General features: G+C 39.5%; 2 protein-coding genes across 11 annotated transcripts in view; one reads left to right on the top strand and one right to left on the bottom strand.

Annotated features, from left to right (window-relative positions):
* The window catches only part of vwa8 (von Willebrand factor A domain containing 8), a 93036-nt gene extending 88949 nt beyond the window's left edge, over positions 1-4087 (bottom strand). The window contains exons 1-3 of the mRNA XM_005475231.4: positions 3798-4087; positions 1425-1502; positions 1207-1337 (exon numbers count right to left, since the gene is read on the bottom strand). Of these exons, the coding sequence (XP_005475288.1) occupies positions 1207-1337; positions 1425-1502; positions 3798-3936 (348 nt within the window). The 5' untranslated portion in view covers positions 3937-4087. The remainder of the gene's footprint in view (positions 1-1206; positions 1338-1424; positions 1503-3797) is intronic.
* Positions 4088-6491: 2404 nt separating this feature from the next.
* The window catches only part of dgkh (diacylglycerol kinase, eta), a 100968-nt gene continuing 84590 nt past the window's right edge, over positions 6492-22869 (top strand). For 4 of the 10 annotated variants that reach the window (XM_025904071.1, XM_025904072.1, XM_025904075.1 and 1 more), the window contains exons 1-4: positions 6492-6862; positions 7897-8187; positions 18006-18116; positions 22099-22257. In XM_025904071.1, coding sequence (XP_025759856.1) covers positions 7909-8187; positions 18006-18116; positions 22099-22257 — 549 coding nt within the window. In that variant the 5' untranslated portion in view covers positions 6492-6862; positions 7897-7908. The remainder of the gene's footprint in view (positions 6863-7896; positions 8188-18005; positions 18117-22098; positions 22258-22869) is intronic. The other 6 variants (XM_025904074.1, XM_019353249.2, XM_019353246.2 and 3 more) reach the window with 6 other exon arrangements.

Below are 22869 nucleotides of genomic sequence, written 5' to 3' on the forward strand. Positions count from 1 at the left end.
AACTGTGGTTTAAAGAAAAAAAAGATCCCCCCCCCATCTTGGCCTTTACAAGACAAAAAATGTTAGTTTACCAATATACAAACTATAGGTGTTATTGGAAAATTTAGTTCTCTAACAATTTACTATCAGGATTGATTAATTTATTTCATTCATTGTATTGATTGGGTTTAATTTAGGATTTAGAATAGAATAGAATAGAATAGCCTTTATTGTCATTGTACAGGGTACAACGAAATTGGAGTGCCACTCCCTTGGTGCAAAATGCAATAATAAATATAAATGTAAAATATAAAAGGTACAATAAAACAAATGTAAGTACTCAAACAAAAGTAAGTATGATATTTACAGGATAGCAGCATTAATATAATGACAGTATGACAGTATGAATAGCAGCATAATATAATGACAGTGACAGTATGGTATGGCTAAGCAGGTTCAATTGTTTTTGTGCTTATTTACAACGGTGATAGCTCTGGGAAAGAAGCTATCCCTGAATCTGTTTGTCCTGGTTTTATGTGACCTGTATCGTCGGCCTGACGGTAATAGTTCAAACAGTTGATTGCTGGGGTGAGAATGGTCCTTGATGATACTGCCAGCTCTGCTGAGGTACCGAGAGTTTGCAATGACCTCCAGGCTGGGCAGAGAGCAGCCAGTGATCTTCTGAGCTGTGTTGATGACCCTCTGCAGTACTTTCCTGTCTGCAGCTGAGCACCCTGCATACCATGTTGTTATGCCGTACGTTAGGATGCTTTCTATGGTGGCTCTGTAGAATGTCACCAGCAGCCTCTCCTCCAGGTTGTTCCTCCTGAGCACTCTCAGAAAGTGGAGACACTGCTGGGCCTTTTTTACCACCGCAGTGGTATTTGCAGTCCAGGAGAGATCATCAGAGATCTGCACGCCCAGAAACCTCATGGAGTGTACCCTCTCCACACGGTTCCCGTGAATGTAAAGTGGGGCCGGGTCTGCTCTGCCCTTCCTGAATTCCAAGATGAGTTCTTTAGTTTTCGTGGTGTTCAGTTGGAGGTTGTTAACTGAACACCACTCAGTCAGTCTGTTGACCTCATCTCTGTAGTCCGACTCATCCCCCCTTTGAGATGAGTCCAACCACAGGATTTAGGATTCTCATAGTACAGTTGTAGTTTCGCAAAAATTGTTTTAGTTTACAATTTTATATTGAGTGTTTCAGTGTGTAACATGAGGACTCACAAGGTACTGCATAGCAATGGATCTTCTCAGGGGTCCTGGGGGGCCAATGAGGAACACATCCTGACCCAAAAGGTCTTTCTGCATAATCCATCGCAGGTGTTGAGCCACTGTCTGAGGTAGGGAGTCTGAAACTGGCCAAAAAAAAGCAAAAAGGAAACGTTTTATGCTGACATACCTATAGGCTTTGTTGTGATATACACACACAGAAGATTACGTACTGTGTTTCACAGGAACGAGCTCCGGATTCTGGGGTGGCTTGAGTTTGTAAGTGATCTCACCAATCTTCACTGTGTCACCTGTGAAGGAACAGGATGACCACTGCATTAGATGGTTTTTCACAGACAAGTCAAGTCATAATCACAACAGTAGAGTTGATTTTATATTTATATTAGTGTTAGGTTTTATGAAGGTACAATAAAAAATAAATATATATTTAAAAAAAACACTTCTCAAACAGTTTCGGCTTAACAATATGGTTTTATTAGATTTGCAAATCACTGCATTCTGTTTTTATTCAAATTTTACAGTGTCACAGTCTTTTTGGAAACTGTTCACTTACTTAACTTTTCACAGGCTTAACTTTTGACTTGCATAAGTTTCAAGTATATAAAAGGCAGCTAGCTCAGGGGTATGAACCAGTGTTGTGCACTGTGTTGTCCCCCTCCCCTCGGGAAGACTGTCCTATGTTGGTAATAATGCAGTAAGGTTGCAGAAAACCTGGTGCGAATCCCTGGACAGATCTGTGGTGCATCTCAGGGTGAACATAGAGACAGGCAACAGTTCACACTCTTGCATGATCTAATAATTATTTGTCTTTCCTCAAGTTTGCTCTTAAACTTAAGATTTACTCTCCCAGAATGGAATTAAGCTGCTTCTGCTCACACTCTGCTGACAATCAATAAAGCAATGGTCGGGACTTCCAGTCAATCAATCAATAAATCAATTAAAACAGATGATTACAGAAATCAAAATCTTATTTGGTTTTCATATATCCTATTTTCAGTGATAACTTTAATAGCAGAAAATTAACTAGCCAGATAATTATCTCTCTTTTTTGCTATATTTTTCAAGTAACCTAAATTTGTCAACAGCATAATAAAACTGGAAATTTTATTTTTGGTGTGCCTTTTTTTTATTGGCCCTCATATGGCCACCCCTATGAAGAAATTCTGGAGGCGCCCCTGTTGTTGTGTCTATACATACAGACATTGTCAGTATTGACATATCTCAGTATGGTGTGCAGTGTTTCCTTAAAAAAAAAAAAGAGTAAACTGGAAAAGGAAACAACAGAAGAACTAAGAACTAATTATCTAAAAGCTACAACCATGAGAATAGAGAAAAAAACTCAGTAAAGACCTGACACAAGACCCAATACATGCAACTCGGTCTTCAGTTGATCCATTACAAATCGTCTCAGTGGAAGGGTGGCTGTCAAGAAGCCATTCTTAAGGAAGGTTAACACAGAGAAAAGGTTGAAGTATGCCTTTTCTGATGAAGTGATTCATCTAAATTTGAAACATTTGGCTCAAATCATCATCTTTAATATGTACAACAGTGAGTGTACAGCCACTGTGGTATTGTAGATCTTGGCAAAACTGATGGAATTAAAAACACAGAGAAGTACCATCAGATTTGGATCCACCATGCAATACCACATGGAAAGCTTCTGATTGGTAGTGGCTTCATTTTGCAGCATGACAATGACTTCGAACACACTACCAAGCAGTCAAAGAAAGAACAGAAAAACACACAGTAAAACACAGTCGGTCCTGGATTGGCTTCAACATCATTAAAGCAGTGTGGGATCATCTTCACAGCGAACACAGCAAAACGCAGTCAACTATTCCTAAAGACTATTTAAAGAAATTACATGAAAGTTGCCCAAGAGAGTTATGGCTAAAGAATAAAGGTGGTCATACACACTTCGGTTTTGCCTTAAATACTGTTAATGTCTGTATAATTTCCTTTCCTTTCCTTTCCTAGCAAATTTCTAAAGAAATGAGCGGCGGCCCAAGACTTTTGCACAGCACTGTAAATATAAAATTTATTTATTTGTAATAACTATTACAAAAGGTTGATATTAAGATATAAGGTTCAGCTTCAGGTTTAATTAGCATACATCGTTAACTAAGATTTTGATGTAAATCAGGTTTTAAAAGGTGTCCAGAAAAAACAATACATTTTAAATAGTGTTTGGAACTAAATGTGACAAAAATATTGCCGTTAGTTCAGCATGCTCCAGTTTAAAGAGCAACACGTGTGTTATACGTGGCTAAGTACCATGTTCCAACCTTTCACCTAGTGCAAGTTAAATGCATCGACTGTCTCACTAGATCTAAGTCACTTCTCACTTTAGATGCTGAGCTTACACCGTTTTCATCTACATGGAACAAACTATATATTCAACAGTATTTTTGCTACCAAGGAGCCACCCCAGTGTCATTCCTGCCCCGTTAGACAACAGCTATTTATTTAGCCAGTTAGCTATCACCAGACACACGTGTTCCTATTTCCAGCTGAAAACAAACTGAAAACACCTGTTCACTGGCTGTATACGTGGCATTACAACTTAAATGAAACAGGCCGGTTACCTGAGGCTGTGTTTAGAAGTTTGACCTCATGAGTTCTGAACATCCAGCCGTCTCTTCCCAGGACACAACCCAAAATATACCGCACCCTTCTCGCAGCAACAACCGCAGCTGTGCCACCACATAAAATCTGGGAGTGCATGTTCAAAATGTCTACGTTATCATACAAAACCTAACAGTGAAAAAAAAATAGCAGGCTGTCTTTTAAAACGGTCAGACCCGCGGCCTTATTCCCATTTCACAACAAGCGTCAGCTCATTTTTTCGGAGTCGGAAAAAAATAACAGAAGGACCAAATGGTCCGACACTCAAGTCTTCCGTGGGAATACCATTTTAGTTGAAAAGTGTTCCGTTCGTTCAGCTAGTTTTCACAACATTACTAAGATTCTGTTGTTAAAAAAAAAAAATCATAGTTTTGCTTAGTAATATTTTAGGTTATTAATTTGGCACGTGGTTGTTGCAACTGGCTTTGGCTAATAAAGAAGGCTACAAATATTGTTTATTGAAAATAACATTTTTTTTTTTGTCTTTTGGAATATGTTATGCCCAAATAATTCTTTAGAATATATTCTGATTTTAGTGGCTTTATTAATCTGAATTCATATTTTATTGTAAGTTGTCAAGAAATTTGTCTGGCAGCCAGTAATACTGACTTTTGGTTTTTATTTTATTCATTTATTTATTTATCTATCTATTTATTTATTTGCTGATTCTGCTGTCCCCTCTGCAAATAAAATCCATTCTTGGATTCAAGTTTTTAAAGTAGAAGTGGACATAACAAATAAACACATGCTTAACCATCTGACAAGGTAAATATTGGTGATGTTAACTGGTAAATCCTGCATGATTAAATAATTGTATGAAGAATGACATAGATTATTTTGTTCTTTTAAATTACCTGTATCTGATTAAACCAGATGTCTATTTTTTAATGTCACAATTTAGTTTATAAAATAAAATATATGTATACATATGGTTTGGTCCAAAAAATAATGAAATAATGAAAATCCCCTTTGTGTCAGTGTTAAGAAGTTTGACTGCACATTTAATCTCTGCAATATGCCAACATAAGCAAAAGTAGTGCAATTTCAAGAGCCTGTCTCTTTATACATGTCAAAGGAATGCTGCAGTAATAATGAAAGAAATATATCATATAACAACTCTCTGAACTTAAATTTTAAGAAATCACTGTTAAAAATTATAGAAAGTTCTGGAAGTTCATTGTCGAGATTGTCCCGTAGTTATAAAAGAGAACATTTTTGTAAACTCACAGAAATGTCCAATTTTTTTTATTTTTTTATGATGCATTGTATTAAAAAAACAAAACAACTACATTAAAGTAGATAGTGAAAAAACAGGAACTTTTCTCTCATTTAATTATTCTTTTCTCTTTCTTCATTACTGTGGTGTAGTATGAATGGCTTGGGGGAGATCTTTATCAGGAGGACAAGCTTTAAAATGTATCAAAATACAGTTGAAAGTACTAAATTTATCCCCTCCTTCACATTTTCCATAGACTGTAAATGGGACGGATTGGAGTCTTTGCTGGCCAATTCTGGCCCCGGGGCCTTATGTTTGAAACCATTGAATTACATTATCAATATAGCATATTTAGAAACAAAACTTTACAGAAAACACAACAATAACAATATTATAACAGAACAAAATTGATTTCTTCATATTTACAAAGTGTGTTTGCAAAGTGTAGTGGCTAACACATTCGTCTTGCATGCAAAAGATCTCTATTGACACCGGGAGGAGATGGAAACCCAGCCTCAGAGAGTCTCAAGCTAGTGTACTCCTTCTGTGCCAAATCAAACACGTGGCAACGCCTTGGGAGATAAGGAAACAGCCAAAGTACATCTTTATATTTACAAAGCAAAGCACTGGCAGAAGGTGTGGCCAGGGGCAAGGGTGGCACCAGCTCCATGTGAAATATTAAATTCAATTCAATCTTTACGTCCATAGTTAAAAAAACAACAACTACACAACATATAAACCATAATAAAAATGATAAAATCTTTTTAATAATATAAAACCATAATATACATAAAATACACAGTTACTGTCGGATTTGTGAGTGCTAAAATTATACTCCTACTAGAACCATCCAGTCGTTCTCTAAAAAAAACATTAACTTTCTTAAAAGTGCTTTAAAAGTGCTAACACCCACAGCTACAAATATCTGACTGGATGTTATATGATCGGCCTAACTTTCACATCTGCACCATTACTTCAGTACAAATATGACTTTCCTCTAAGTAAAGTACATAATGTACCCTTTGTACTTGTAAGTAATGCTTTCAAAAAATTCCGAAATATTCGGAATTCCTCTTGGAGTTGTTGCAGGTACTCCCTCTGTAACACTGTGGTGTGTATGGTCCATGTTACATATTTATTCTTCCTATGAAACTAAATAAACGGAACTTTCTATAAAGCAACCTGACAGTTACAACATTATCATCAAACTAACGTCAAACGAAGTGTTCGGAGCTGCCAGAGAGTAACTGGAGGGGCGTGAGTTTTACTGGACTGAAATGACACGAAGAGTGGGGGAAAATCTGAGAACACTGAGAAAAAAATCTATGCTAACTAAATACGGACCGGCGATGATTATAGATGACGTCATTGAAACTACCCTCACAATTGTGCTCACACGTGCACACAGTTGGATTACACACATTCGCACCCCCCCCCCCCTGCCTCCGCGAGCGAGCGAGCGGTGCCGAGCGAACCCCGGCAGTTTAAATGGCTTTGACACTTATCACGTGTAACGCCAATAAGACCGGCTCTTGAAAGAAGAGAGAGAACGTCGCGGAGGAGGAGGAGAAGGAAAGGAGCGAGCAGGAGGAGGAGAGGAGAGCGGTGGGAGGACGAGGCGAGTGTGTAGTCCAATCTGTTCGGTGTGCACATGAGTGGCGTAGCGAGGCCAGTGAGCGCGAGGCAGGTTGTGAATTCCTCCACCTTCCTTCCCTAATTTCGTTTCTTTTCTCCCCGGAGCGGACGCAGAGGTCTGCGACTATGGAAGATGTCTACCCTTACAGCCGCAGCCCAGCCTGGGAGGAACTGGTTAGTAACGTTCAAAACTGGTGGAGACTGTATTGAATCTCCGCATCCCATTCTACTTTGAGTTTTTCCAGAGAAAGGAAAACAGTGAAACGTCTCGCGTGGTCTGTTTGTGAGTTTGCACACTTTGGCGGTGTTTGGTCAGTTAAAGACTGCGCGCGCGAGGCGCCTTTACCCCTCATTGGCGTTATTGCGACGGGCTGTCATTCTGTTAAATAAATAACTAACTAAATAAGTAGCCCGTTTAAATTGTGTTGTGGGACGTTCGTAAGTGTTAGTTAACAATTCTCAGATAAACAACAGTTTTTGCTTCTTTTTTTCACCCACACAGTCCGTCCATTTCCTTTATTTTTAAATCGAAGTAAAACTTGTCCGCTTCATGGAAATTCAATTTAACTCTGTCTTGTCAAATCAGTTTAACAGTTTACTTACATACATAAGAGTGAATTATTTGGACTTGGATTATAACACGGGGAAATTGTATATGTATAGAAAAATATTGAAGAAAATATAGAAAAAAATATGCCTTTGTGGCCTATATGTTCATAACTCCTATATAACTCTCATTAGGCCCATAACAGCAGCTATAAATAGAAACAAATGAGACTATTTCTATGAATTACAGTGCCACTAGCATATAACTCTTAGTTGGTTATCACTGTGATGTGTATTTTAGAAACCTACTTATAATAGTCTTCGTATGCATATTAGTTATTCAATATCACATCAGGCAAAAACAACAAATCAAAAGTAGTTTAATTTATCTCGTGTTTGTGTCAGACAGCCGCTAGGGTCTGCCATGCCACGGCCAAGTCCCCCGGTTTACGGAGTGGATGAGGCGGTCTGTAGCCTCAGTCTGGACTGGCCGTGCAGGCTGGAACCATAACCAGCAGCAAAACAGAGACTCGGCTCCTTTTTTAATATCTATATATAAACGCCGTGTAGCCCATCCCCGCTGTGCCGCGACATGCTACATCCCCTATACGTTTCCCGGCCCACACACACTCCAGCAAACACAGCCGTCTTTATTGTCATAGAGGCAGTGAGAGATGACAGCGAGGAGAGACGTTTCCCAGACGCTGAGCAGCTCTCGCCTCCAGGAGAGGAAGGGAACGGCGGAGGCGAAGGCTAACCCCGATTGGTTTTATCCCTCCCCTCGACAGGAGCCGGAGAAAGGGCCGCCGTCCGCGGCGGGGATCCATGCCCATGTGGTGGGCGCTGTCGCCGGCTCCGGCGCTACGGAGGAGTCCTCCGATAGCGAGGCAGAGCAGGAAGGCCCCCAGAAACTAATCCGGAAAGTGTCCACCTCAGGGCAGATCAGGAGCAAGGTAAGGCAACTCTGTCGCTTCTCTGCTTGTATTGATATCTGATTTAGTGTGTGTGTGTTTGCTGGGATTAGCTGCTCCCTGGCTGCTGGGTTATCCCCAAGCAACGTTTGCTATGACAGCACCAAGGATCTACCTGCTGCTTTGGACATTCAACAGTTTCATTTGTGCACAGAGCTTTATAGTCTTTCAGTCTTACCGATGCCTAAGATACCAGTAAAGCGAAGTAAGAAGTAAGGATAGACTTATATTTAAGCATTTACATGTAACATGAAAGCTCCGTCTTTCTATGGAAGGTGTGACATAAAAATCAGTAATAGGGGGTTATTTGGGCAAAATTGCAGATGTAATTATTTTCTTCACCTTAACATTTAAGATTATTTAATCATAACTTATCGAATCTGTTGTTGGCAACAAAGCCTACTCAAGCAAAAGAAAGCAAATATTCGTTATGAGAGCAACATCTTTTTGTGTGTTAAATTTTCATCCATTCCACAATTCTTTAGCCTTGAATGTCATTCTGGCCTTAAAGTCAGTTTGACCTGACAGAAAATAAAGTGTACATTTCAGCCTTTATGATAAAACATTTTGTTTTGCAGCAATCTGTTGCATCTCTCTGTTTGACACGCAGGACTAAGTGAGAGTATGTTGTGCAGATTCTTCGTCTCTGACACCCAAGCTTTCTTGGCACACACTCTTAATGAGGGCCACCCTCCCACATCAAGGGATCCACTTAATTATTGACTGCTCCGCTCCACCCCATCTTCATTATTCAAAATGGGAATATATTTAGCGACTTGGGGCTCAGGAATGTCTGGACATTCATTTTTTATGCAAAATCTCCTAAAATGCTACCTAGAGGATTTGTGCTGATTTAATTAAGAAGTTACTAAAAAAACATTCAAAGATTTGATGCTGATTGTTATGTTATGAATAATAATGTAATGTTATAAATAATGATAAAATGTTATCAGAAGTTACTAAATTCAAACAGTTTTGCTTAGAGTGACTAGTAAGAAACAAAAAGCTCATTATTCTGTGAGATGCAACAGAAAAGATTTGAGAAGCTTAAAGCCATAAATGTTTGCAGTTGCAACGTTATTATGTCAGGCAAGGGCTGACCTAAAGGGTGATATAATATATAGTCTTAAGTGTAAACAGAGGTGAATGACTGTCTCATCAGCTAATGTTTGTTGAATTTTCCTCAAGGACTGTTTGCTGTAGGCTGATTTTTCCATCAGTCATTCTTTATTTGCCTGTCATCCATGAAGTCTGGCTGGAGTTTGAAAAAGTGAATAAAAGGCAGGTTGATATGATGTACGCTCCTGACTGCAGCAATGTATATACTGAAGGTGATGCTAATTGCATCGGTTGGCAGTCAGCCCAGATAGCCCTAATCTCTTCTGCCACACAATATTCAGCAGGCTCCATGTCACTGTAGAATTATCAGTGGTATAAAGCACTTCTGCTGTAATTGCATCAGTTTGCCTAGCATGTTGACTTAGCGCTAACAGAGGTCTCAGACTTGTTGTCGTGTGGGTCAGTGAGTTTTCTCTCGGTGTGTGTCTGTGCTGAGAGTTCCTAATGGATCATGCAGGCACTGACTCACTGAGTGTTGTTCCACTGGGTTGTTTGCACAGCTCTGGATCTGTGTGTGCATGCATGTATGTGTATACGCTTGCCCATCACATTGTCTGTGTCCATCCCTCTGTCTGTCCACTATCTCTCTGGTTCTTTGGTTGCTACAGACAACGGCATCTTCCGTCCCTTATTGGTCAACTCCATGGTAATGCCTGCCTGTTAGACCGGTTTAGTTACAGGGGGCACGAATGGTACGCAGTAAATCTCATCCCGTAATTGCCTACGATAGGCCCTCTCTGCGTAAGTTTGAAATTTTCCAAAAATTTCAAGAAAGGCTTGTCAGTAAACCAAAACGCAGACGGAATGTAAAAAGGGAAAGATGACTAACTTGAATCAGAAATGTCCAAGTTAACAACTCATATAGTGTAACACGAAAGCTCTCAAAAGCTTTTAGAGTAGGAGGAATGAAAGAAAAGAGCCAACAGGGGGGTTGTTCAGGCAGAATTAGATACGCTATTAAGCTCATATAACAACATCTCATACGATCTACTGTGGGCAACAAAGTCAATTTAAGGAAAAATGGACGTTCATATGGTAACATTGATATTGATTGCAAAAAGTCTTGACTCGTGACAGAAGAACACTGAATAATGCAGCTGAAGTCACTGCAGCTGTTTTTCTGACTAATATCAATTATTATTGATATAAGCCCACTGTTGTTGTTCCGGGATCTCTTCTTTTATACAAAAACTAATGGGATTGGACTGTACATGGGGGGGATTAGAATTAGAAATTAGAAATGGATATTTCTCTCTATAGTGATAAACATACATTGATGTGCAATGCATTTCAGCCATTAAGTGAGTTAATGACAATAATCGCACAAAAGATTCAGTATACTTGGGCTACATATTTATTATTATAGCCAAAATATAAGGATGAATAACAATCTTTTCATAGCCTCTTTGCTGTCATCTCCACTCTCAGCCCCCTCTGTGTTTTGTTTTTTTTTTTTTTTTGAGGGTGTCCTGTTGCAGTTGAAGAGAGCTTATAAACGTGTGACTAATGCTGTAGCTGTGTGATTGAAAGCAGAGCTGATGGCATGCCAGAACCTGCTGCTGTTGTGCTGCTGTTACTGCTGTCCAGGGAATCGGGATAGCTCTGCAAGCTTGACATAAAATAATCCAGAGCAGATATGCTGAGTTAGTGGGAGTGGGGTGGAGATATAGCAGAGAGATGTGACACACTGTGGTTTCCTTTTATGGAAAGTGTAGAGCTTGCTTTTTGGGTATGAGATATATAAGTTGTTGTTGTTTTTTGTTTGTTTGTTTGTTTTCTAAATTTAACTGGCATTTATTAGCAAGTCTCTCTGGATGTATTGTCTAACTTTGCAAGAAGGGGATACTCAGTATGGCAGTAAAGGTTAGACTGTGCAATATTTACGTCCTTTTCTTTTTTTTTTCTTTCTTTTTTTTAAGTACTTCACCTTGAAAACATTGTAAACCTGAATAAGTTAATATGACCATAAAAAGAATTAGGGCAATCAATTTATTTTTATTTTAATGCAAAGCCAAGTGTTACTGTAACAGTGCTTACATATTTGGATAACATGCATTTTCTGACTCCAGTAAATCAAAGTGCTTGTTGAGTTAATGCAGACATTTTCAGTTTCATTTTCAGCCACAGAACATAAATACACACAAACACTGTTTCAGGATAAGTTCAATATTTTCTTTTGATATAACTGATGTGATATAAATGGGATTGCTATTTGTTCCGCTATTTGTTTTTGAGATGTTCCACTCTTCAGCAAGACAACTTGAGCTTTGCGTGACATCAAGCCAGCAACCTACTGCACTCATGGTGTCACAGCTTTGTTAAACATAACTCACATAACTTACTTAGGGATTAATAAATCATGCTGATTCTGATTCTGATGATTACTTTAACATGAAGAGAAATAAAGGACAACGTGAGTAACTCCACTGTAAACATAAAGGAGCAAATATAAAACGACATTGCAGAACATATATAATACTGTAGCTAAAGTCCCTTTAGCTGAAGAATTACTGATGTAGAACCTGAACCTGAACCTGGGAAGTGCTGATGTAGCAGAAAAACTGACCTGGTGTCTTGTTGTCTCAAGGCTTACTTAACAAAAACTATATAACTCAAAAACAAAAATCAGTTTCTTCAACTCAAAGAGGAAGAAAATGTCACAGAAAAACAATATATTTATTACATTATTATATTGCTTACTTTGGGTGTATGTGATTATGTATATATGATTATGAATTTAAGCAATACTTAAATTGCTAAAGACAAAAGACACCATACTTTTACATGTGCCTTCCACTTTCAGATAATCTATATCTCACTTGCTCCCAAATAGTAAATGAACATAATTATGTTCTCTGAAGTAAGTTGCTAAGTTGAGGCTTGTTCAAAGCTTGTAGCTAAATCTACTGAGATAATTGTGTGGAAATTAATGGCCTCAATAACATCCCGTGTGCCCACTTGACACATGTATAACTCCCCATATATGTGGTCCAGTTGCACAAAGGAAATCACAAGGGAATTACCCTGTCCCAACTACACGTTGGATTGTAATTTTCCCTTCACTATGGTGAAATTTTAGCATGTGGTGGGAGTTTGAGGAGGAAGACTACAGAGTTACAATTACACCCACAAGAGAGGACAATTTGCCAAGACAGTTGCAGGAGAGTGGCGGATGTGTAGGAAGAAATGGAGAGATTCAGCACTGGTGCTAAAAAGACTTGCTTCCCCAAGAACTCCAGCCTTACTCAACAATGACAAATGATTTGGTAATGGATGTATAATAGAGCCTAACTGCATGGAGTGATGGTTGAAACAGTGGGCTTCTCTCAGCTGCCAGCCAGTATCCAAGAAGACTAAAGGCAGATAACCAAAGAGTCTTTGAACAGGAATTAGTTTTGAAACTCAACTCTATTTCTTTAATTTGGTTTGTTTTTTTTTATGGTGGATGTGTTTTTACCTGTAGTTGGTGCAAGAGCATACATGTTCCCACAGAGTGCTAACAAAACCAAATATAAAAAAAAATAGAGTGGTAACAGTGGGAAGAATAAAGAAAGATACAAGACTAATGTTGGCACATACTTCCTGCACAGTGGTTTACAAGCTGTGGTTCTTTTTTAGGTTTGCTTCACTGACTCTTCTTATGTTTGTTAAAAGCATAATTACACATAATGGTAAATACAGCAATTGGACAGAAGCATTAATGCCGATACATTTATATATTGTTTGGACATAAAAATAGTGTAAAAGATTGCCGATTCACAGGCTTTTGCAAATGAGGCACAGTGGTTTCTTGGGAGTTCAATTCACAACCTTGTTATGATGACAGTACTCTAATAACACTATGGAATAAAGTGATCAGAAACATCTAAAAAAAATCTACCATTATCAAGCAAACTTCAGTGAGGTTGAGAAGAGACTTATAGTTGGTATAAAACACGCTGCTCCGGGCTGTAAGGTAAGAGACATTAAAGACCAGCTAGTCTCAGCTTAAGTTCATAAGGTCTTACTCGAACTACCTCTGTGTGAGTTAAGTGTCTGACTGTTTGTCTGGGTATTGTCAAAGACAGGACGTAGGTCTGCTCTGCTCTCTTCGTTTAGCCTCCTAGGGAACTCCTGCTCTGCTCTTATCCACCAACCACAGCTGCTGGATTCATTTGAACTGCTTGTGCCTTTGTCCATTGTATCAGTTTGTGTGTGTATGTGTGTGTGTTTGTGTGTATGTCTGTGCATGTTGTTTATAGCCTGTGCTGTGTGTCCCGCTGTCAGTAGCCAGGCAAAGTGTAGGTGTAAGGTACATGGTGCTCAGGTTACTCATTTCTCTCTGGCACTGGACCCACTCTATCTCACAGTTTAGCCAAAGAGAGAAGCCGTGTACAGAGGCAAGCAGGGGGACTATTTATAGATCACTTCTGGCCTACTTGGCAACAGGAAGGAGATGAAGACAAGGAAAGGAACTATGGAGGCCAAGGAGGAACAAAATAGAAACTAGAACGTCCAACTAGAGCAAAGTCATTTCTTTTGCTGTGGCTGAACTTCAAGTTCCACTTTACTACTCTGTACTAAAAGTCAAAAAGTCGAAAAGTTTTCTCTGGACTTGCAAGACCTCAACATACAATGGCTTTCATACCAAACAGGTTTGTAAGGACTTTATCCCACCGTGTTGTTCTCTCACTTGTGAAACACACTAGGAGATACAATACACATATTGATGAGAACAAAATCATTAGCCCCCTGTGAAATTTAAAGTTTTTGTCAAAATTTTTTAACAGAGTGGGGGATTTTCAACATAGCATTTCAAAAAAATACAAGTTTTCTTTAGAAAATAATTCTTTCAGAAAAAATAAAAGTGACCAGGGTCAGCATTATATACTGACCTTTTTATCCACCCATAGAACAAACCACTGCTGTGCAATGATGTGCTTTAACTTTGTAATGCTCAAACCTTCTAAAATCAAGTTCAAACATAAGGTTATCTTCCAATTTACACACAGTGGCAGTGACTTGGTACACAACCTTTAGCATTGTGTGTGTGTGTGTGTGTGTGTAGGGGGGTTCAGAGGCAAAAATACTTTTAACATTTTCAAAAGGGGGACAGGTGTAATAATTCTGTTCTCTACTGTATATTGAATCTTAATAAAATAAATACTTGTGCTGCTCAATTCTCAATTCTGACTCAACTCTCCATCTAAGTGCGCTGCACAGGTTCCCACTCTGTGTGTGTTTGTCTCTATCAGTCATGAGGTGTTCGTTATGCTCCTCAGTCATTACTTGGCTCTCCCCTTTCCCTTTCCCTTTTACAGCTCACAATATGTGCACATGCTCATGTCAACAGTGGTCCTCCAAAGAACAATGCTATACTGTATGATATACTAACAACAGTTATGTTCACATGAGATTTTGTGGAAGAGATCCCCAAACCTTGGTGTGTTGTCAGTACCTCGAAAAGGTCTAAATGTGGAGATGACCTCAACTGCTATGTCTGTGATACAGTCCCCCTTTGACTGTAATTATACAGCAAGCTGCTAAGGCCTTATAGGGAAGTCAGCTTTGAGGTATTGCATCTTAATCTGCTGCAGGAATTTAGTCTTCAGGCCATAACTTATGCAAAAGGAAGCACGGAATTAATGTAAGTGGACATATGTTTTTAGAAAATTAACAGTGTTTCTCTTTCCTGTTGTTTTCCTGCTTCAGTCACCACTAATCTCAAAGGAGACTAGAGCCAGACAAATGAGAAGAGACTGATGTTGAGGTGTATTCATATCAGTTTTAGTGAATCTAAAGTAGTAACGAAAATTGCAGTGTTACTTAACTAATCTCAGTTTGGGCTCAGGAAGATAGTAATAGAAAGTTGTTCAAGTGCTACAGAGCTACAGAAAGTAATGATTTCACAATGTTAAGGATTCATCACTTCTAATAATCTATATTTTTGTTTCCCAATATCACATGCCTACTTCTTGCAGTGTGACATAACCAGTGTGTGTGATGTTCATCCACAGTGAGCTTTTATTCTACAGCCGTGTTTTCTGTGTTTAAGTTGACACAGCTGGTGGGCAGGATGTCAGCTTCAGGCCTCTGTGTCTGTTTGTAATTCTCCCCTAAGAGAGCAGCTTTCCTTTGCTATAAATAGCCCTGCATGTGTGTGTGTGTATGTGCACATTTAATTTTGTATGTGTGTGCACACATGTGTGTGTGGGGCCCACCTCTCCTCAGTGTGCCCAGAGAGAATGATGTCCTTCCATGCAGCATTTCCATCTGTGTGCATACAGCGCTGCAAAGAAGGATTTCCCTCCTCCCTGATTTTTTTTTGTATATTTGTCACACTTACAAGCTTAAGATTATCAAAGACACTTTAATATTAGACAAAGACAATCTGAGTAAATACAAAATGCAGTTTGTATTTCATCTATTAAGGAAACAAAGTTATCCAAACCTACCTGGCCCTGTGTAAAAAAGTTATTCCCCAGTAAACCTAATAACTGATTGTGCTACCCTTGGGAGCAAGAACTTCAGTCAAGCGTTTGCGATATGTATGCAATTGTTTCCCAGTCCATTTCTTATTGTTGAATCATGAACACTGACCTTAACTGAGACAAGTGAGATCAGTGCAGTTCCTTAGATTTCTCCTGCATGAGTCATTGATGCCTTTCATCACGGTTCACTGGAGTACCGAAGCTTTAGAAACGTCTTTGTAACCCTTTTCGGACTGATACATATCTATAACGTTTCTATAATATTTTTATCATCAGTTCTTGAGTTTCCTTAGATCATAGCATGATGTGTTGATGTTTGAGATCTTTTAGCCTTCTTCACTGTTTTAGACAGCTTCTATTTAAGTGATTTGATATGTGAAAAAAGTCATTACGTGAATTACTTTTTCAGGGCCAGGCAGGCTTGGATTGGTTTTTGGCTTTAATAAATGAAGTCATCATTTAAAAATCATTTTTAAAAAGTGCTTTTTCTATTTACTCTATTATTTTATTTACTATTAATATTTGTTTGATGACCTGAAATGTGTGGGAAATGTAAAAAACAAGAAATTAGGAAGTGACAATTTTTTTTTCACAGCTTGTACTGTATTGAGCCTATTAAAAGCTCAACACTATGAAACCTGAGTACTGAAGAAAAGTGAAATATTCTGCTTGCTCAGGAAATTTGTTAGTCATGTGGAAGAAATTACTCAGTGTAGTTTCTATTATAAAACTGCTATTTAAAAAAAACATCAAAATTAGCTGAGATGAGCAAGCTGCATAATCTGCCCAAAACCTGTTCTATAAATATTTTTCAATGATAGTCATTTAGCGCCGCTTTACCTCACTGGGGTGGGCAAATAAATGCCCATATGCCTGAGAGTGGCTGGCCCGGGTTCGAGTCCAACCTGCGGCCCTTTACCACAAGTCTTCACCCCTCTCCACTTTCCTGTCAGTCTTCACTGTCTCTATCTAATAAGGCAAAAAAAGGGTTAAAGGTTAGAGCTACAGATGCCTAACAAAGCTAATGTAGATAACACATAATCTTAAAAATATGTGCAGTTAAAATTTCATATTAGCAAAGAAAGATTTTTCAGAGTTTATATGTGCTTCAGATTAGAACCCCTTTCAGTCTTCTTTAAAACTCATTACATGGGAAGTTATAGTAAGTTTCAAAGCACTGTGGAACAAATAAAATATTATTAATATCAACAGAGAACTATGTTAAAACAGAATAAATATAAAGTTATTTTGAGGCCCCCAAGTCAGGGATGAGATCCTCATTGTAAATTTTTTTTTTTTTTTAAAACATAGATCATGGAAAACATAGTCCAATCTTATTAAAAAATATATTGAAAAAGTTGGTGACTTTGTCTTAAAGTAGGTTTCAAAACTTTTCCCCCCATAAGATGAACTTCTAAAAGGATAAATCAGTGTCAGTTACCTCATACCTCATGGAAATTCTGACATGTTAGTACATGGTATTCCCATTACATTAGCTGTAATTAGCTCGTTAATTGTCTCCAAATTGAAATAACAAGAAACAAGAAGGAATAAAAAATACTGGATTCTTTATAATACTTAGACTATCCTAGCTCATGCTTTCAAAATTTCTACTTTTATTTATGATAATAACTATTTTGAGCTCACAGGCCATGAGACTGCAACAGTTTCTGGAAATATAAAGATTTCCGAGGTTTTGATGAGCATTTTTTTCTCTAAATGTAGAATACTTGAAAAAGTCCTAAGAAGACCGATTCCCTCCTCTGCTATCAAGCTGGCCACACTTAAGCAGTCAATGGGTTACTGTTCTTGCCATCTTTCCTTCTTTCTTTTCCCTTTAATCTTTCTTTCCTTTTACTTCTTTGTTTCCTCTGGGCCCAAGGCTCAGTGACTGATGTGTGTTTATAGCTCTTTAGAGAAATGAGGAGTGGTGTGTGTAATGGGTTTCCTTTCTTCTCTACTTTTGTCCTATTCCTTGTCTCCCATGCATAAAATTGCTGCTCACATTCACACACATGCACACACGATCATAAACAGTAGGCACATTTTATCTAATCAGTTTCCTGTAGATAAATCAAAGAGGGCCTTCTACATTTGTAAGAGGGAAGCAGTCTGTCAGAGAGGGAGAGAGAGAGAGAGAAGGTCTGTGCTACTTTTTGATTGAAGGTTCCTCTGATATATATTCTGTGATGTCTTTCTGTCTCCCTGCAGACGAGTATAAAGGAGGGATTGCTGTTGAAACAGACTAGCTCATTCCAGAGGTGGAAAAAGCGCTACTTCAAACTGAGAGGACGAACTCTCTACTACGCCAAAGATGCCAAGGTAGGTACTGAGTGTTTCCTCACATGGCGCGCATGCTCTAGTAGCCACTGGGGATGCATTGCTAATTGCTTTTACTGTTACTGTTATTCTAACGCCACAAATCACTGAGAAACACAGACCAGCATTAAGAATGCAATGTGCTTATTTATTTTCTTAAGGAACTGCAGATAAGACAATAAATACCCCTCTCATGTCTGTATGGTGAATACATATCTTGAAATTGCACCTGATTAGCTTAGCTTAGCATAAACGCTAGATACAGGAAGCCTTTGCTCTGTCCTCAAACCTCATTTGTTTAACCTCTGAAAAAATGAAAAGGGAGAAAAGACATTTTGCTGTTTTACTGGGGATTATGCACCATATTGTGTTTTGGCTTGGACCAGTCAGTCAGTCCTTTTACCTATAAAGACTTGCAGGTTAGCACTGCAAAGCACTTCACAGATGACTGACAAGCTGACAACAAGGCAGAGCAAAAACCCACCAAATAATAAAAATAAGCACTACTTCTTATAAATGAAAAACATAAAGCATCCATCCATTCATCCATCTTCTTCCACTTATCCGGGGCCGGGTCACGGGGGCAGCAGCCCAAGCAGAGATCCCTCTCCCTAGCCACCTCCTTCAGCTTGTCCGGGGCAACACCAAGGCGTTCCCAGGCCAGCCGAGAGATATAATCTGTCCAGCGGGTCCTAGGTCTGCCCCGGGGTATCCTCCTGGTGGGACATGCCCAGAACACCTCACCCAGGAGGCACCCAGGAGGAATCTTTGTCAGATGCCTGAACCACCTCAACTGGCTCCTTTCAATGTGAAAGAGCCAGGGCTCCCCTCCCGGATGGGCGAACTTCTCACTTTGTCTCTAAGGCTACGTTCACACTGCAGGCGAAAGCGCATCAAATCCGATTTTTTTGACCCTATGCGACCCATATCCGATCACGGTATGACAGTGTGAATGGCACAAATCCGATATTTTCAAATCCGATCTGGGTCACTTTCGTATGTGGTACTGAATCCGATACATATCCGATGTTTTAGAAAGCGACTGCTGTGTGAACGGTCAAGTCGCATTAAATCCGTCTTTTACGTCACTGACACAAGACAGACGCCAATTATCAGCGCCGGAGAAGCGCCCGATAGGACATCGCGAACGATTTCTTGCCATCCGGTGAAACTGTTAGGAAGACCACGTTGGAGAAATGTGAACATTTTATTTTTACTGTATTTTCTGCAGATTCTGACAGAAATCTGCAACTATCCTTTGAAGCACCGCTCCTCTAAAACAGCAAAAAGGATCATTATTAGGTTATTTGCATTATTATGTAATTAACAAAATAACTTAAAGCAAAAATTTGGAAACATAAAGTCCGAAGTCTTTATATTAAGGGCAGTCAGTCAAACAATATTGTTTGCTCTGGGTCTAAACAGAGCGAGTTGTGTGTGACATCTTCTTTTGCGCATGCGTGCCGCTTTGAGCGTTCACACTAGAGCGCGTTTGATGTCGCATTTTATGTGTAGTGTGAACAAGCAGACAAAAAAATCAGATTTGATCAAAAAATCGGAATTGAGCATTAAGACCTGCAGTGTGAACGTAGCCTAAGGGAGAGGCCAGCCACCCTTCGGAGGAAGCCCATTTCCGCTGCTTGTATCCGCGATCTCGTTCTTTTGGTCACCACCCACAGCTTGTGACCATAGGTGAGGGTAGGGACATAGGTCAACAGTTAAATTGAGAGCTTCGCTTCTGCACTCAGCTCTCTCTTCACCACAACAGACCAGTAGAGCGTGCGCATCCCTGAAGCTGCAGCACCAGTCCGTCTGTCGATCTCCCGCTCCCTTCTCCCGTCAAAAGACCCCGAGATACTTAAACTCTTCCACTTGGGGCAAGAACTCGTCCCTGACCTGGAGTGGGCACTCTACCCTTTTCCGACTGAGGACCATAAAACTTGATAAGGTATAATATAACTATATTGATATTAGCTTATAACTACCCACATAGCAAAATTGGTATGGCCTGGATCTGGCCCACACAATTTGCTTACACATGGCCCACATACCACAAAGAATGATGGCCCTTTGGTAGCCCAGATCTGGTTTGCCAGAGGTGGTCTGGCCCCTGGGCCACGCATGGGCCAGCACAAAGCCAGTTGCAACACACTGCTGGCCCTGTGCTGGCCCAGAACAGTTTCAACTCTGGCCCCAGATGTCAGCCTAATGTGTACCTTAATCAAGCCATGTAATAACAACATGTGCCAGAACATAACAGTGCAAAAGTAACATGATGAAACTCTGTTCAGACAGTGATTGGACTGAGTCTTATATAGTGCTTTTCTACTCTCCCGGATTACTCTATACAACATTCACCCAATTACACACTTTCTCTAAACTGAGTGCTTCCTAACTACATTCATACTTTTGACATGCAGACTGGAAGAGCCAGGGATCAAACCACTAACCTTCTGATCAGTAGGTGACCTGCTCTATCTCCTGAGCTACAGCCACCCAGTGGTAAACATGAGTAAATCCTCACTAGGTTTTGGATAAAGGCTACACTCACAAACCTGTCAAACCTGCATTTGAAACGTTGGCTACCATAGCAGTATAGTATTGCAACATGGCATTTGGGTCTTCTAACTAAAATAGGAAAATAGGAACATAAAAAGTGTCATCATTGCCAGACCTGGCCCACATCTGGTTGACATACACCCTGCCATGACACCAGTCAGTCAGAAGTGCCAGCTTGATGCCGGATCAGGGCCAGACCTGTTTTCTATGAGCGTGGGCCACATAAACCAAACCACAATTGGGCCAGATGTGGCATACCATCACATAAACAGTGCCATCTATGCCAGGCCTGGCCCATATCTTATCATGCCAGAAGTCATCCAGCAGTCCCGGCTTGACACCAGATCCGGGCCAGACCTGTCTGCTATGTGGGTATGAATGTCAAAATGTATGTCATAATTAATAAAAGCTAAAAACAGTAATATAATAATTAATAGTGGTATAAGTACATTGAAAGGATAAAGTATCATAAATTAAAATGTACATAAAAAGGTCTTATTTATTGAATTAAATGATGCAATATGGGACAAAAAGTCAAATAATTATAAAAACCAAAAGTATAAAATAGCATAAAGTCATTTCTATAAAGCATGGTCTGTGAAAAGCCTGGTTGAAACGGCTGGTTCTAAGTTTAATGATTTCAGTATTTATTGCTGCTATCAGCTCCTCCTGCAGCCTGCACCAGCAGCTTGGAGCATTAAAGCCATAAGGTATCGCCAAATTAATGTTCTGGTCCTACACTTTGGAATAGTTAGAAAATTTGAGCTGGAATACCAGACAGGTGTGCAAGTGAGAAAATGTAGTGCTTTAAAAAGAAGTAAAGAGACTTTAACATGATACAAAAGGCAGGGAGGTTTAAGATCAGGTGCAATGTATCATCTCCTTGATTAAGCCCTTTGGACACAGTTCTGAATGGGACTTGTCACATCCTGGAGCCTCTGGTGGTTGCTTAGCAAGGAGTCCCACCCTGGTGATACACTGTGTTAATTACTGAGCTTTATGAGGTGCGTTTTGTTACCTTTGGACAGAGCCAGGATAGCTGCTTTCTCTCTGTTCTCAGTCTTTATGCTAGGCTAAGCTAAGCTAAAAGAGCGGCTGTTCATATTTATGTACCAGTATGAGAATGATACTGTTATTCAGTGTTTAATTATTACTTGTATTTACATCCTTGCTCTCATTTTTGTCCTATCAAATACTGTTAGATCAGTTATTTCTCTACCTGTAAGCACTTAAATTAATTTTCCATTAATGTGTTTAATTTTCCTCTAAACCTTAATTTTATTTTAAGGCAATCTTAACCTTTAACCTTTGATATTCTGACTCTTGTTGACATTTTTTTCCCATTTACCTCTAACCTCCCCGGTCTGGAACTTGTGTGTGTGTATGTGCACCTCTGTGTGTATGCGTTTGTCTGCACTCGCACTAGTCTGGCAGTGCCTTGGCACACTGGCAGGAGCGGGCGCTACGCAGAGTGTCCAGGAGTCGCGTGTGCTGGCGAGTTCTGTCCGTGTGCTGGACGGGCGCACGACGCTCCCCTCCACCCCTGGGTGCCAGCGGATCTGAGGAAGGCCTAGTGAGAATTCGGGTCAGCACAGCACAGCCAGGGGCCAGACCACCAGGACAGCTTAACCACTTACCAGTATAAAACAGTGCTGCATTCATGCCATATGGCTTTAAAGGCTCAAGATGGATTGAATGTCCTCTATTATTTTTTCTTGAGTCACTTTAAATTTTTGCTGACACAAAATAATTATTTGGGCGGGATATTTTATGGATAAAATAAGATGAAAAAAATTCTTCCCATCTACAATGCAGGAAAGGAGGTTGCAAGAACTCACTACTATATGACATGAATGTGCTTTATATAATCTGAGGTTGGGCAGAGTCTGTAAAGCCACGCCTAGAGCAGTTTAGCCTGTTAATTAAAGTTAGTTATAGCCCTAACTAGGCCTATATATAAGTTATCTTTAGCGAGGAGTGTGGCTTTCATTGCTTTACAGTGTGTGTTATTTGTCATGCCTTGAGTCTCTTGATGGCTGTGCTGGAAGAAGGAAAAATAAGTTAAACTTAAAGGTGACCTGTTATGGATTTCCTTATTTCCTGAGTCAAGTAGACATTTACTCATACAGCACATTTGAACACTTTTCACAAAGTGTTTCACAACCCAAATACTAAAAACATGACAGCAAAAACTTCA

This window comes from Oreochromis niloticus, linkage group LG16, assembly GCF_001858045.2.
Source record: "Oreochromis niloticus isolate F11D_XX linkage group LG16, O_niloticus_UMD_NMBU, whole genome shotgun sequence".
Lineage (NCBI taxonomy): Eukaryota > Metazoa > Chordata > Actinopteri > Cichliformes > Cichlidae > Oreochromis > Oreochromis niloticus.